Here is a 15,568-nt window from a genome sequence, read left to right as displayed (position 1 = left end):
GAAGGGGTGATAGTGCAGGATTACTTCCTGAGATAGAACAGAAAATCTCCTGAGGTCCATGGGCAGAGGGTTTGGGAATCAGCAATTGTGGAGTAAAGGGGTCAGGAGGCAGAAGCCAGGAGCCAGGAAGTTAGGAACCAGGAACAAGAAATCAGAGGCATCTGCCCTTCTGAGCAGTCTGCTGAGCACCAAAAGGGCTGTGCTTATAAGCAGGCAGCCACACACGCGCAAGTAGCTAGGGCCAACTGAAAGTAGTAAGGCTGTTGGCAACTACATTCTCTGGGGTAACCACAGCCAGTTGGGGGTTATTTATCCTGCCTGCTACCCTGACTCATGACACAATGAAACATTTTGGGCGCGGATTTATAATTAAAAGAGGACTAGATTCATGCAGAAAACTTGATCCAAAAACATAATTATAGAAGGAAACAAAAGGAAAAGAGGAATAGGATCAAATTCTAATTACAGGTAACTCTCGCATAACATGGCTTTGCTGAGCCAGTGCTCATTTTAAATACCTCATTCCTCATGCCACTTAGCACTCAGTGAGTAGGGGGGAGGGGGAGAAGCAGCAGTGGTGGTGGTGACAAGAAACAGCAAGTTGGCACGCAGGCATGAGTGCAGGGTCCATGCCCAGTGGCAACGCATAGGAGGTGCATGGGGGTGCACATGCACCCTCTGAGAGTGCTGGTGCACCCCATCAGCCAGTGTTCCCGTGCAGGCGGGGTAGGCGAGAGCGCTGGTGCCCCACCTGAGACTGCTGGCTGGGAAGTGCGCCAGGAGAAGCAGTCCCCACAGCCAATCCCACCAACCCAGAAATGCCAGTGGTGCACCTGGAAGTGCCAGCGGTGTGCCGCTGCCAGTTATGGGTCAGCAGGATTAGCTTCCGCAAGGGGACCCTCTCCTCTGTCAGCAGGATTAGCCACGGGGGGAGCCCCCCCCGGTTGCTGACTGTCCAGTTAGGGGGCAAGTGCCCTCCCCCGACTCAGGAGGCACCAGTTGCCCACGCCCACGCTGGTGCCCAGGCCCAGGGCTGGTGGGACCCAGGGCAGGGCAGCAGGAACATGGGGTCCAGGATGGTACGTGGCTAAAGCGGCGATGGTGGCGAGAAGTGGCGGTAACTGATTATTTTTATTTACATTAATTCCTATGGGGAAATGGGTTTTGCTTACTGAGGTTCTGTTTAACACTCATTTTTTCTAGAACCAATTAAGAGCACTAAGTGGGGGTTGCCTGTATAGGCCCTACTTCTACAAACACGGATGTTTATCCCCTATTTTATGCAAGAATAATCTCGTTAAAATCAGCAGACCCACTCATATACTTAACACATGCTTTGGTGGATTAGGGCTGAACCCTGTTCTGAGGGCTTGAAAGGCACTTACGGAAGGACTCTGCCTGTTTGTCCCATGAGAAGTTCAACTGCTTCCATCTCACGTAGAGAAGGATATCTTTATTGATCAAGGGGTGATGGTCAGAAAGCTGAGTCACTGCGGTGCATTTACATGTTCATTAATATGCTTTTGTTACTGTGCATTAAATTTAGGACCTCTAAAATGAGGTATTAACTAATTGTGCATTAGGCTGCCCTAATGCACAGTAGCAAAAGCTCACACATTTTTTAGTGATGCTTAATATGCAGTAGCTTAATTTTACTGCACATTAGTGTATTAGCATGGTTTTTGCTGTGACGCTCTAAAGCACAGTAAAATAGGCTATTGTGCATTAAAGGCAATGTGTAGACACGCCCAGGGAGTATTTAGGAGACACCTTTCGGAGGTTCAGGTTCCTTTCTACTTTTCCTCTCTCCAGTGGAGTGGTGATTTACTGATGGCCTTTTAATAGCAGCAAATTACAAAGGTAGAATGAGGGCAACAGGAAATGGGTCCTGACAGGAGGGATGCGAGTGATTTACATGTGTTTCCTAGCAGTAGGAAAAGGACAAGATTAATTATAGGAACCCACTGTGGGAATGCAATTGAGCTACAGTGAAGATGTAGCCAGAGACTTTTGCCCTGTAGGCATTATGAATATAGTTCTGTAGTAACATCTTACTTAGTCTGGGCTGCATATAGAACCTGCACGTGGCAATGGCCATAGCATCTGGGTCAGGCTGTCTCCCACAAGCAATCTGATGGTATTTGGAACCACATTCTTAACAAGATAGTAATCCAACCTCTAGAAAGCTTGCTGCATGTGTATACTGAATTACAATATTAAAAATCAGTGGTGAACACATCCCCTTTTTTTAACCAATCTATAGGTAGCATCCTTGTGTCTGAAGATGAACTGACTGAGTTGACTTACATTAAACCAGTGCCAACTGGGGTAGGTCTGAGGACTGGCATGAAAAATCTGATTCGAGCCCTTCAGCAGCAGATTGAGAAGCAGGACATCTTAAAGGAATTTTTGGTGAGATGCACAAGTACATAGGCTTAAGTGTTTGGCACAGCTGGGGCATAAAGTTGTTGGTATCTCTCTTAAGCTCTAGCGTCTCTCCACATGCCATAGCCAGAGATGGTCCTTACTGATGCCACAGTGATAGGGAGTTGCTCCCAGCTACAGCAAGTCTTCAGATCTATACAGAGAGGAAGTATTAAATAAACATCTCCCTCTTTGCATGCAGGCAGGACTCTATTTCCCTGCCCAGACAGGGGGAATATGGATATTTTCCCCCATTCCATGCCCCCAGGAATCAACCTTGGCAGATTAACTTTTCTGCAGAGCCCCCTCAGCTCTCCTGAGCTATTCCTTAAAATACATTCCAGAGGTAGCATCTCTAGTGCTGTTAGGTACTTAGATGGGAAGCTGATTAGAAGAACTACTTTAATACACTGCACCATGGGACTCATGGGCATAAGATATAATTGAAGCTAAGAACTTTGTAATACTCAAAAGGAACCTGATGAAACACGCATAAGTGCATCAAATAGAGTTAACTCTATAAAAGGGCAGAAACTCTCCTGCAAATACTCACCAACAGGGACAAAAAACCAATTGCCTGTGGGTGGGCTATTTTATAATTGTTTCTTATAAGGCTGCACCTTGCCCTGAAGCATCTGGTACTGAACAGTAGACTAGATGCTTCTGGTCGTAAATGGTAATTCCTATTCTGCATGTTAATATGTTCCTTCTATCCCTTGTTTCATCCTAGACCTTCCAATTACAAATTCCAGTGGACACAAGGTCTGGTATTTGTTTACCCTTCCTAAAGTCCAAAGGCTTGATATCTGATGCATTGCCTATTACTGATCAAGACAGAAGTGTATCACTGAGTCTAGCAACTGTTAGATACTATACAGGTTTCTCTTGATTTATGTGGGTTCGATTTATACAAATTCACTCATATGCAATGACCCTTTTGTATCTGAAATTGGTTATACACGAGGTAAATTCGCATATATGTGATCAGCATAGGCTGACGTTATGCAATTGGCACAGGCATGCTCTGCCCTTCCCCAAGTAGGTAAGTTGAGTTTGTGAGGGAAGGGGAAAGGGTGGCCCCAGCCTGCTCTTGTCCAGCTGCAGGTGGCTGCCCACCCTACTGCAGCCCTGGGAGTGGTGGATGCTGCCTGCTTGCAGCTACTGGGCTGCATTGTGTCAGGGGGTTTGGGGCATGGTGTCCGGGGGAAGTGGAGCCCTGGGGGGTTTGGGGCATGGCGCAACCCAGGAGCTGCAAGCCGTTTATATTGGCTGCTCACAGAGCAGCTGCAGCAGGGGCGGGCAGCCACCTGCAGCTGGTTGAGAGCAGACTGGGGCCAGTGGCCACTGCAGACTCGGGCCAGTGGCAGCACCAGGCTCTTCAGGGGTGGGTGAGTGGGGCCCGGCCCTGAAGTGGGGTGAGTGCGGCTGTCACTCACCCCAAGTGCCATGAAGAGCCTGGTGCTGCCCCTGCTGCAGCCCTGGGAACAGCAGATGCCGCCTGCTTGCAGCCACTGGGCTGCACCACACTCCTCTCCCTGCCCAGCCCCAGCCCCAGCCCCAGCCCCAGCCCCAGCCCCAGCCCCATTCCCTCCCTCACTGCCCTGGGAATGCATCCCTACCTGTTTCACTGTAAACTGGGTTCACTTTATGTGAATTTGATTTATGCACCATTTCCTGGGAACGCATCTACTGCATAAATTGAGGGAAAGCTGTAATTTGAATCACAGAGGTCTCCTCACCAAGGATGCCAAAGAAAATTGGAGCTCTCTGCATCTGATCCTTCATTCAAACTTAGTATCTATTTTTACTGTATTAGGCTGAAGAAGTAATTTACCAGGATGTGACTACTTCCATGCTAAAGCATTACATTACAGACTGTGGGCCAGAGTCAATTTAATGTCCATATCATTGAGAAGATTCATGGTGAAATGTAAGCTGGTGCAATGCATACCAAACGGTCAAAAAAAGATGAAGAGCAGGAAAAGCATCTAAATACGAGGGGATGTGAAACAACTGTGATGTATACACCTATCTTCCCTAGTGTGTGGTGTGCAGAATTAGATCCCTTCAGACCTATGTTTAAACCATGTAATTTACACTAACTTGCACATTACAATATGCAAATATACATTTTTTCCACCCCTCATCACTGAAATTCAGCACTGAAATTCAGCAGAAATTAACAGGAACAGTTTGGGATGTTGCTTGTGTAATCCTATATCAGGATTACACAAGCAACATCCCAAACTGTTCCTGTTAATTACCAGTGCTAGAATGTGTCTCAAACACCAGAATTGACACTCCCATCACCAACTTAATGGCAAATTAGTGAAACATGCTTTAGACCTTGGTTTTTCATGGGTAATTCAAGTGTTTTGGATTTGGGTCTTCATATTCCCTGATAAGTCTAAAGCAGGGGTTGGCAACCTTTTGCAAACCCAGGCTGCAGCTTGTAACTTGGCCAGCCCAGCATTCCTCTCCAGCCACTCCAGCAACTATGAGCAGAAGTTCCAGCGAGGAAGAGCAGCTAGCCGTAACATTGGTGATAGGTGTGCCATTAGCAAAACATGGACTGGATCAAATGGCTGGGGAAATCGATATGCCTTTAGTAAAATGTGGAATGAGTCAGATTTTTGCAGGCTGGATCCAGCCTGTGGGTCATAGGTTGCTAACCCCTGGTCTAGAGCATGGTATGCTTGTTGCATTGCAGGCAGAATGCTGTTTTCTAGCTGTGGGTTACATACATTGATGGTGGTTACTAACAGTAGCTCTGCAGCTTCTTTGGAGACAGAAAATAGCATAACATAACTATTTTCCTTTGATTTAGGCTCTAGAACACATTAAACCACTTGATGACTGCAAAGTTGGGAAAGCACCAGAGAACAGAGAGAAAAATAGATACCGAGATATCCTTCCATGTAAGCAAGTACATTATTAGGTGGTTTAAACATACAGCCACTGGAAGAATATTTGGGAACTATGGAACATGGCTATCAGACTGAGTTACAGAAATAACCTCAACTGCTTCTGGTCATGGATGAGTCCAAAACAGTAGAATATATGAAGTTTTGTTAGAGGGCAGTTAAGTAGGATTTATGGGAAGTATGCATATGATTAAGTCTTTCATTATTACTATGGATCCTGGTTATACAATGAGTCCCTTCTCTTCTCCTAGGCTGGGTGTTTTGGGACTAGGAGCAAGGGAATCGTCTACTCTATAGCCTCCCAGGCATCAACCCTACAAATCAGGAGTGGGTGAAACTTTCTGCAGGAGTAACTGCAGAGTGGGATGGGTGGTATTTCTGTAATGGTAGCTCCTTACAGATAATCAGTTGGCCCCTGCAATGATACAATAGACTTCTCTCCTAGGATCATTGTGTTACTAGAAAATGTCCAAGATCCTTTCCCATGTTCTCAGAAAATAGTGTCTGATCTGGTCCTTAACATCAAATCTTAGCTGAGCATTCTAAATAAGAGTTTAAAGCTTTTCCACCAGTAAATTAGTTTTAGGAATGAGGATTTGAATCTTAGAACTGAATGATTAGTATTAACACAGATCACTGGGCATGTCTATAAGTACTGTTAATACTATAAAGGCTTACTGCACTGTAAAGTACTGCACAGTAATCCTTCCCTGGGAGCACGTCTATCCATGCTCCCTGTTGGGAGCAAATTTACTCCCAATGGGAGCTGCCCAGTACAGGGCTGCTTCTACCCTGCTCTGGCCCCCTGCAGCAGCCAGGGGGAGCTCCATGCTTCCTCAGGGTGCTAGCCTAGGGGCAGGCAGGGAGCATGGATCCCCATGCACATGGGGCCAGGATAGCTCTACCAGCTGTATGTAGCAGCAGCTGTCTCCTTGCCCTGTACACTTCAGGAGAGGTCCTGATTGTGCATAGGTCTGGGAGACAGTTGCCACTGCAGAGCTCTCCCTGCCCTGTGCACATAGGGATGAGCCTCATGCTCAGTGGGGCTTCCATGCACAGCCAGGGGCTGGCTGGGAGCTGTCCCACTTCTGGGGCAGCTCCTAGCCAGCCCCAGGCTGGGCAGGAATTTCCCCAAGCAGCTGGGGGCTGGCTGGGAGTTACCCCAGAAATGGGACAGCTCCTGGCTAGCCTCCAGTTGTGTGGGGAAGCAGAGAGCTCCTTAGTCCCAGTGCTACTTGGATCCTAGCTCCTGTGGAGAACTGGGAGTTGATCAGTACCAGAACCAGGGAAGTTCTTCATCCCCTGTGGCCCCCTGGTGTTGTGGCTGACTAGAAGCAAATTTGCTCCCAGTCAGTGTCTACACAAAAACTACTGCACAGTATCTATTGCACAATTAGCTAACTGCACATTAGACTAATTTACTGCATGGTAAATGGTGTGCACATGTAGATGGTGACACTTTACTGCACAGTAGATTAGTCTGCTGTGTAGTAAAGCATTTTTTGTAGACACATCCACTGAAGTACAGATCTACTCTGTTAATAAATCTGAAGAGACTCACTATGAAAGAAGCAAAGCTTACATTTATTCATATAAATCTTTGTAATTGTCTATGTTAGGACCAGAAACAGGATTTGTAGCACTGCACTGCTATGTAAAATAGTGAAATAGTCCACATTTTTAAAGTTCTAATGTTATACAAACAAGTATTATTGTAGGGAAGTAGATCACTACTATAGAATACTAGTGTGAGCTGCAGTATATCAGGCTACTACCACAGGATTCTGTAATAGTTATAAGATTTGTCAGAAATCCCAATATAAGTCCTAGACTAAAGGGATGACTCACACGATATGTTTGCAGAAACTGCCTATTAGTTAGTATGGATATTAGTGCCACTTGGCTAGCCAAACACATCTGCATCCTAGATACCACTGAGGTAACCTTCAGTTGCCAGATGTTTAGGTTTCCTTCAATTATAGATATACAGGAACATGGCTTCAGATTTTCTGCTGACATGACAAGGTTTCAGCAATACTTTTTGTTTCTGCTTCAGATGATAAGACACGAGTACCTCTGGGAGAAAACAAGGCTTATATTAATGCAAGTTACATCAGAATTCCTGTTGGACAAGAGGAGCATTTTTATATTATAACCCAAGGGCCTCTGCCTTCCACCATAGCTGATTTCTGGCAGATGATTTGGGAGAACCAATCAGATGTGATTGCCATGATGACAAAAGAAGTGGAACTTGGAAAGATCAAATGTCATCAATACTGGCCTGAACCTACATGTGTCTCTATGGACCTGGCTCAATTCCACCTGAGGCTGGATGATTACCAGATCCTAGATTATTTTATAATCAGAATAATAGAACTGATTAATAAAAAGGTAAGTTAAATATATTTAATTATTTGCTGTCACAAGGGTGACTTGATATTATATCTTTGTAAATATTTGGACTATTTTCATTTTTGTAGTATTTTTTATTATCTTTTAAAGTATATGAAAATCTGAATTACTCTGGTAAACTTCTAACCTAGTGACGATAGATGGTTCACTGCTCATTTCAAGCCCAATTATCCTTGAAACTGCTTCTTTCCAAGTCACCTTCCAAGACCACAGTGAGTTGCTACAGTTCAGCTTGATTTAGTCTGGTCATGCCTATCTAGTACCATGAAGAGCCATCACATGGCCTGCTCCAAGCCCCTCTGCATGGAAACACTACAGCTCAGCCAGTGAGCAATAAAGAGAGTGGGGTGGGAGGTTCTTACCTGATTTGTGGTCTTCTAAATGTCCCTGGCTGATGTTTCTGTGGTATGGTCTGTCTGCCTCAGTCAGGGGAGGGAACCTGGGAGTGGGGGTGCCGCCTGCTGCGTTGATCACTGCTCCTTCACCCTCCCCCCACTTTACAAAGTACTGGCTGTACTCATGAGAACCAGTATGCACTCCCCTTCTTAATGAACTGTTTGAAAGACTGGGGCAAGTGTGTGTCTTCACAAAGTTGGATCTAAGGGGGCCGTACCAGGCTTCTCCAAGAGATGTATGGGGAGCCCATGATTATTGGGCTTTGGTAACTTCTACCAAGGTTTCTTCTGGAATTTCTCCAAAGTGGTAGCCCTTAGAACATACTCCTCAAAAAGGGGGTCTTGTTCCAATGGTCCTAGAAAGCTCAATTCACACTTGACTCCCTGAAGTTGGCCTTTACCTCTACATCTGTCTTGGCACACCCAGATCTGGTTGTTCCTTTCATAATGGAGGCAGATGCTTCTACTTCATGGTTGGAACAGAACATGTCCCAGTGTCAGGGGGCTATGAGGCCATCCACCTTCTATTCCTAGAAGATGACCTCTGCCAAAGTTAACTATGAAACTGGGAATGAGGAACTGCTGGCCATAAAGAAGGCCTTTGTAAAATGATGCCATCATTTGGAGGTATCCTGACACCCAATACAGGTTGTGACTGACCACAAGAACCTACAGTATTTCTGCTCAGCAAGGAATCCCAACCAGTAACAAGCCCCCAGGTCTTTTTGGGTTTTTTTTTCCAGATATAATTTTGTTAATTACCTACAGATCCAGAATTCACGATGGCAAGACTGATGTTTTATCCAGAAAGGATGAATACATAAATACCAGCCCACAGAATCTGCCCACGATCTTGGATCATACAAACTTTGTATGTGGTTCGAGGGAAAGAGACTTACTGGAGTTCTTTTTGTCCTCCCTCAACCAAAACCCTCTTCTGGACAGTTGCACCCACTGTGCTGAGTTTAGGGCCTCAACTCAACCAGGACTTTAGACCTGAATGGAACACTATCGGGGTAGAGATTCACTAACCAAGGTGGACTATTCATCCCCTGCTATGATGTTCCCACTATTTCTAAGAAACATCTTCCAGCTCCATGGGATGCCTGTAAGCCAACAGCTCCAACTTATATCCCATTCCTGACTTCTAAAGGTGGAGCTACATGTCTTGTCAACCTATTACTCAGGGTCCAACAGACAGATTAAGTGAGATAATTGGGTCTTCCTCCTGCCATTGGCTGAGTTTGCCTGTAAGAACTCAGATCGTAATTCCCCACAGCATGGTCCTTTCTATGGATTCCATCTCTGCTTTCACCTGATCCTGCTCATCATCTCACTGTCCCCACCTCAGCAGAGCTAGTATGCCACATGCCAAAGATCCAGGAGGGCCTTCAAAATCATCTACAAATGCTTTTCAGTTTTAGTCCAAGGCAAGGGGAGTATATTGTTAATGAAGTCCTTGACAGTAAAAAGGCAAGAGGTAAACTCCTTTCTTGTTGATTGGCAAGGGCAGATCTAAAGGGGGTTCAGTGGCATGACTGCACCCCCATTTCAGATTGAACCACACCTTGGGAGCAACAGCCAGTGACTTTAAGTCCCCCAAACAAGCAAGAATCCCTCTCCCTTCCCTTCTATGCTCAGAGACCCTCCCTCTCTTCCCCTTCCCCCTTTCTCCTGCTTGCTGCTGCTGTTCTCCATGCTGTCCTGGGGGTAAGAGAAGCCGCAAAGCCATTCCTGCCCAGTCCAGCTAGGGCAAGGGCTGGGCGCTGCTGGGGGACAGTGGCAGTGGTGGCAGGGGGAGGGAGGGTTCTCCGTCCCTGCCCTGTCCTCTTGGGAGTCAGAGTGGGGAGGGGGAATTGCCCACCTATCACTGCTGCTGCTGTGCCCAGCTGAGCCTGGCCTTTGTGCAGCCTAATTTGAGCAGGCAGGAACAGGCCTGGAGCATCCCTCACAGAGGGGAAGGGGAATGGATTCTTACAAGCTTTGGGTCTTACACGTCCCCAGTTCCCATTTTCATGGTGTGGTCTGCCTGCACCAGTTGTGGGGAGGAGGCTTGGTGCAGGGAGTGCAGCCACCTCTGCAGTATTTGTTGTTGATCTTGGACTCCCTTTTGCAAAATCATGGATCTGCCCCTGGGACCAGCAGACTGTTCATGGAACCAGCCAAGAATGTGCACACCCTGAGTTGGTCTAAGCCTTCCACTGCACATACTTGGAAGAGTTTGGCTTCAGTCACCCAGAGCATGTTCCAAGAGGAGGGGATGATGTCATGAGCTGAAACTCAGTTGGGACACATCCAATCCTAAGCCCAGCTGGAAGTTATGAGGCAATAGGGCCTAGTCATCCCTCAGAAAGAGGGTAAGAGGGCCCTACCCAACTTGGCCTATTTTAAGCTTTGCCCAGACAGCAATGTCTTGGCAACAGACCACTTTGTTGTGCTTCTGGCCTGCTTGGAAGTTCTAATTCTGACTCTGTGCTGTGAACCTTTGGCTTTGACTCTTTTGCCTCTTCCTGATTGCTTGTATCTTTCTTGGACCTCCTGGCTTGGATTAACTCCTCTTGTCTCAACCCTTGGCTTGCTGTCTAATAGTAGCACTGATACCTGGCCCTTGAACTTGGCCTCCACTCTGGTAAACACCTGACCTAGAGAGATCAGCTTTGACTGCCTCCACCCTATTCACCCTTTACAGTTTGCATTTTAATGTGAGGAGCCTGGGAGAGAAAATGGAGGAACTTGAACTACTGGTGCAGAACATGCAACCATGTATTACAGAGATAGCAGAACCATGATGGAATGGCAGTCAGGACTGGTATTGAAGGATACGTGCTGTTCAGGAAGCAGAAATATAGGAGAAGTAGTGAGGTAGCATCTTTTGACAATGATGTGATAGACTGTAAAGCAGTGATTCTCAACTAGGGTGCCACAGCACCCTGGGTGCCTTGAGATCCTTTTAAGGATGATGTGGTTTGCCATGCAATTAGCACTCTTAGGAGTGCAGACACAATTTACAAGATAAACCCAGAGATTTAGAAAAAGGAATTGATAATGTTAAAAATATTCTGATCTTATGTAGTCTTCCTGAGTTCTCTGCAACAGAATAATTGCACTATTATTTTTCTGTTCACAAAAAACAAGTGGCAACAAAGAGCTGCCATTTTCTGAGGGGTGCCTTGGGTCTAATGAGGTGGTCCCTTGAATCTAAAGAAGTTGAGAACCACCACTGTAAAGAAAGAAAACAGGATGGCTTGGATAAAACAGAATTTGTTTGGGTCAAAATGACTTTGGAAAATGTTGATTAGAAAGATTCTGTCTAGCGGGTAAACTTGCAGTGTCGTATTTGAATATGGGCAGAAATCTCTGTTATGCTGTTAGAGTAAGAAAAGCTCTCATAAATTAATTCATTATGGGAAATTAACTTCCCAGATACTGAGTGGAGAACAAAGATCCAGATATTCTTGGATGCAAGTGAACAGGTGTTTTTTTTTTCCCCACCAGTGTCACTGAACCAACAAAAAGAGACATTAGTTCATCCATGGTTTTGACAAGCAATAAGAACATTAGAAAAGAGTTGGTCATATAAAAATTACCTTGGATCATATGATCAGCAATTGGTTTTGTTTAAATTAAATGTCAGAATAAAAAAATAGAACTGTAGCTAAAGGCTTTTATTTCAAAAGGATAAACTTTGATAACTTAAGGGAACTAGTTAATGAAGTCTAGTGAACAAACAAGCTACGGGACTTGAGTGTGGAGAAGGTGCCTGGAATTTTTTTAAGTTACTAAAACTGTCTATGGCTTTATGTCAAACGAAGGGGGAAAAATTTGTTGGAAGGGCTCCACTGCTAACTGAATGGATAACCACTTCAAAAAACTCATTAGCTGTCTAGGAATGGGAAAAGAAACAGGTCTGATCAGTAAAGGCAGGCATATTTTAGAGGTCAAGGACCATATGGATGAAGAGAAAACTGTCAAATATCAGATTGAGTTAGATCTGGTAAAAGACATTAATACAAATAGCCAAAGATTCTTCTATCATAAATAAAAAGAGAACAAGGATAAATGAACTGGGGCCACTCCACAGCATGGATAAAGTAGAAATTAAAACTAATTTAGATATGACCCAAAACTAAATGAATCCTTGCCTCAGATTTCAAGGATGATCATACTGATTTAGGGAGACAAATACAGGATGGATAATGCGAGAGAAGGAATGATTTAAAACCCAGAATTCTGAAAGAACTGTAAATGAGACAACAGGTCCTGTAACAAGTATTTTTAACAAAGTCATGAATCTGGGAGTAAAAGTATGGTCAGTGGGCTGGGGGGGTATGACTTAGGAGGAAAGACTGAGAGAAATTAGCTTATTTAGTCTACAGAAGAGAAGACTGAGAGGAGACTTAATAGCAGTCTTCAGCTACCTGAAGTGGGGTTTGAAAGAGGATGCAGCTAGACAGTTCTCAGTGGTGGCAGATGGCAGAATCAGGAGCAACGTCTCAAGTTGCAGCAAGGGAAGCTTATGTTAGATATTAGGAAGAATTTTCTCTCTAAGAGGGTAGTAAAACACTGGAACAGGTTACGGAGAGAGGTGGTGGAAGTTTCTTCCTTGGAGGTTCTCAAAACCTGGCTAGACAAACCTTTGGCTGGGATGATCTAGTTGGGGACAGTCCTGCTTTAAGCAGGGGTTTGGACTAGACGACCTCCTGAGGCCCCTTCCAACCGTAACTTTTTATGATTCTATACGATTTTATGGGCATTTATACACATACCTTTTCGTTTGGCAATGCACCGGAGATCTGCTGCTCCACGTGAGCTAATGTTCACTGCACTGCACAGCGTGCAGTTGTATAAGTAGTGAAATGTGCGCCAGTGCAGAGAAAATGGTGGCGGTGCAGTTTTGAACTAAAGCACGTTCGAGGTGTTTTAGTTCAAAAGCACACCACCACCATTTTCTTCATGCTGACGTGCATTTTGCCACTTATACAACTGCCAGTGTTGCAGCACCGGGCACTTCTCAAAGCACCTGGTGCTGCAGTGCTTGCATGTGTAAAAATGTCCTATGATGCAATGTGGTTCTGGCTCTCCACTGCACAAATGCGGCTCTGTGTAGCTACATGCCCTGGACCCACACTACCACCCAGCCCAGACTCACACTGCTGCCTGAATTCAGCCCCAAGGATTCTGCTCAGGAGAGGCCCCTGCCACCTGAATCTGGTCCAGGCCCTGGGATGAGTTTGATATCCCTGCTTTAGAACAAATGTAGAAGGAAATAATTTAGAAGGAAATAATACCTAAAGACATGAAGGTAAATAGAAAATGGGGTTAAATGTGACATGTATTTAACAAATGGATTGCCCCAGACTATAAAACCAATCTCATCCACTGGATGACAGCTCAGTAGAACATTTATATGGTGCCACATGGAAAATAAGTTAACAGCCAGAGATGGAGATTAGTCAAACTATAAGGTGAATAAGGCACTGGCTCAAAGGGAAATGGAAATACTTTCTATTTAGAGAGCTCATATCAGGGTGGAGGGATGTCACCAGTGCATTTCCTCAAGGATCAGTCTTGGGACTGATCTTGTTAATAACTCTCAGACAAAACATGGGGGAGTGCTGATAAAATTTGCTGATACAGAGTTAAGAGGCATCATCCTACGATTATTGGTCATGACACTTCCCTACTGAAAATATTAATGCCATTGTACAAGGCACTAGCAAGACCTTGTCTAAGATACTGTGTACCTGTTTTGTCATCCATGTACAAAAAAAGATGAGTTCAGATAGAAAGATGCAGACAAGGGATCACGGGACTGCAAAGCATACCATGCAAGAGGAAAATATAAGGGTATAAAGGATGTATCTACACTGTTATTTAGTGTCATCCCCAAGTCCACCATTTAACTCAAGCCCATCGACAACATAATTAAAAAGCCTTTAACTTATCCCACTGGCAATCCAGCCCACCTGCAGAAGCTCTACTGTGTATCGGTCTGAGGTCAACCTTCTTCATAGCGTACCATTCCCTGGAGTGTGTTCAAAACTCACCCAGGCTGCAGGCCTCAGACACAGGAAATGTGCCAACAACTGATTTACAGCTTGTCTCTCCCCTAAATATAGTCTCTGTTGCCCAGGAGAGACAAACAGTTAGTAGACTGATTCCTAGAAAGGCTCTGCTTTAACAACAGAAAGCTTCATCAAAATCTTCTAGGAATCAGTTAGCTCACTCCTTGTCTCTCCTGTGTTTGGACTACAGCAGTGGTAAGATAATGAAGTTGTGGAGTAGGAACTTATGTGGCTTGAGCTAATTAAGCATATCTCTCAGTATTGCCCCACGGGTGGGCAAAATGGGGGATCCGGTTCCATTTCCCAGGAGCCCCTGCCTGCATTGCTGCAGCCAGTTTCCATGGAGTCCCCAGGAGCAGCAGGGCTGTGACAGTTAGGTAATAGGGTTTCCATGGAGACTGGCCCAAGCAGCGCTGGCAGGGTGCATGGCTGGGCCGGGAGCTGCTCTGGGGCTGGAGCTGGGATTTTATAGCAGTGACAGTATGGTCCAGAGCTGGGGCAGAGCTGAAATCCACAGCTTGCACACCTCTGCCCTGGGTGTGCGGGCAGAGGATCACAGCTGTGCCCCAGCTCCGGCCCATGCTGTTACCACTGCATGATTCTGGCCTGCACCCCAGAGCAGCTCCCCACCCAGCCATGTGCCCTACCAGCACCACTCTGGTGGGTCTCTAAAGAAATCCTGGCCCCCTACTATCATGGCCCCACCATGCCTGGGGGCTTCATGGAAACCAGCTGCAGCTACACGGGCAGGGCTGCTGGGAAATGGAGTCCACTGCGGTCCAGATCTGGCCCTGTGGGCTGGACTTTGCCTGCCCCTGTTCTAAATAGTAGTACAACCACCTCTAAAAGAGTTTAGATTCTGTAGCCTAGTGATACAATGGTTGAGAGGGGATATGATATGGGGTTGTCTATAAATATGCAGGGCGTAAACACCAGGAGTAGAGATATTAAGGCAAAGGACATGTTAACATGGGAACAAATGGATATAAACTAACCATAACAAAATTTAAATTGTAAATCGGGACAGTTTATAACTATCAGAGCAGTGAGGTTCTAGAACAGCCTGCCAATACAAACCTTGGTAATAAAACAACCAAATGTATTTTAAAATGGAGAATGATAGGTCTGAGAAATCAGGTTTGAGAAATCAGTGGCTTCATGTGATAGCAGGGACCTGGATTGGATTCTGACCCAGAGGCTCCCTTCTAGTTTTATGTTTCCATGATACTTACACCCAAGGATCTTAAAGCACAAAACATATTAAAATCCTACAGTATCTCTCAGATATTGTAAATGTTTAATCCTGGGCTGTAGTCCTAGTCCCTCTCTATCATGATCAATGTATTAT

At 45.3% G+C, this 15,568-nt stretch overlaps 1 protein-coding gene across 1 annotated transcript in view; it reads left to right on the top strand.

The window, feature by feature from the left end:
- The window catches only part of PTPN20 (protein tyrosine phosphatase, non-receptor type 20), a 63,295-nt gene that overhangs the window by 38,302 nt on the left and 9,425 nt on the right, over positions 1 to 15,568 (top strand). The window contains exons 12-14 of the mRNA XM_019502543.1: positions 2,264 to 2,412; positions 5,252 to 5,342; positions 7,405 to 7,739. Coding sequence (XP_019358088.1) covers positions 2,264 to 2,412; positions 5,252 to 5,342; positions 7,405 to 7,739 — 575 coding nt within the window. The remainder of the gene's footprint in view (positions 1 to 2,263; positions 2,413 to 5,251; positions 5,343 to 7,404; positions 7,740 to 15,568) is intronic.

Source organism: Gavialis gangeticus, unplaced genomic scaffold, assembly GCF_001723915.1.
Source record: "Gavialis gangeticus isolate Ggan-Ray unplaced genomic scaffold, GavGan_comp1, whole genome shotgun sequence".
NCBI classification, from domain to species: domain Eukaryota; kingdom Metazoa; phylum Chordata; order Crocodylia; family Gavialidae; genus Gavialis; species Gavialis gangeticus.
This window is presented reverse-complemented; position numbering and strand designations above follow the sequence as displayed.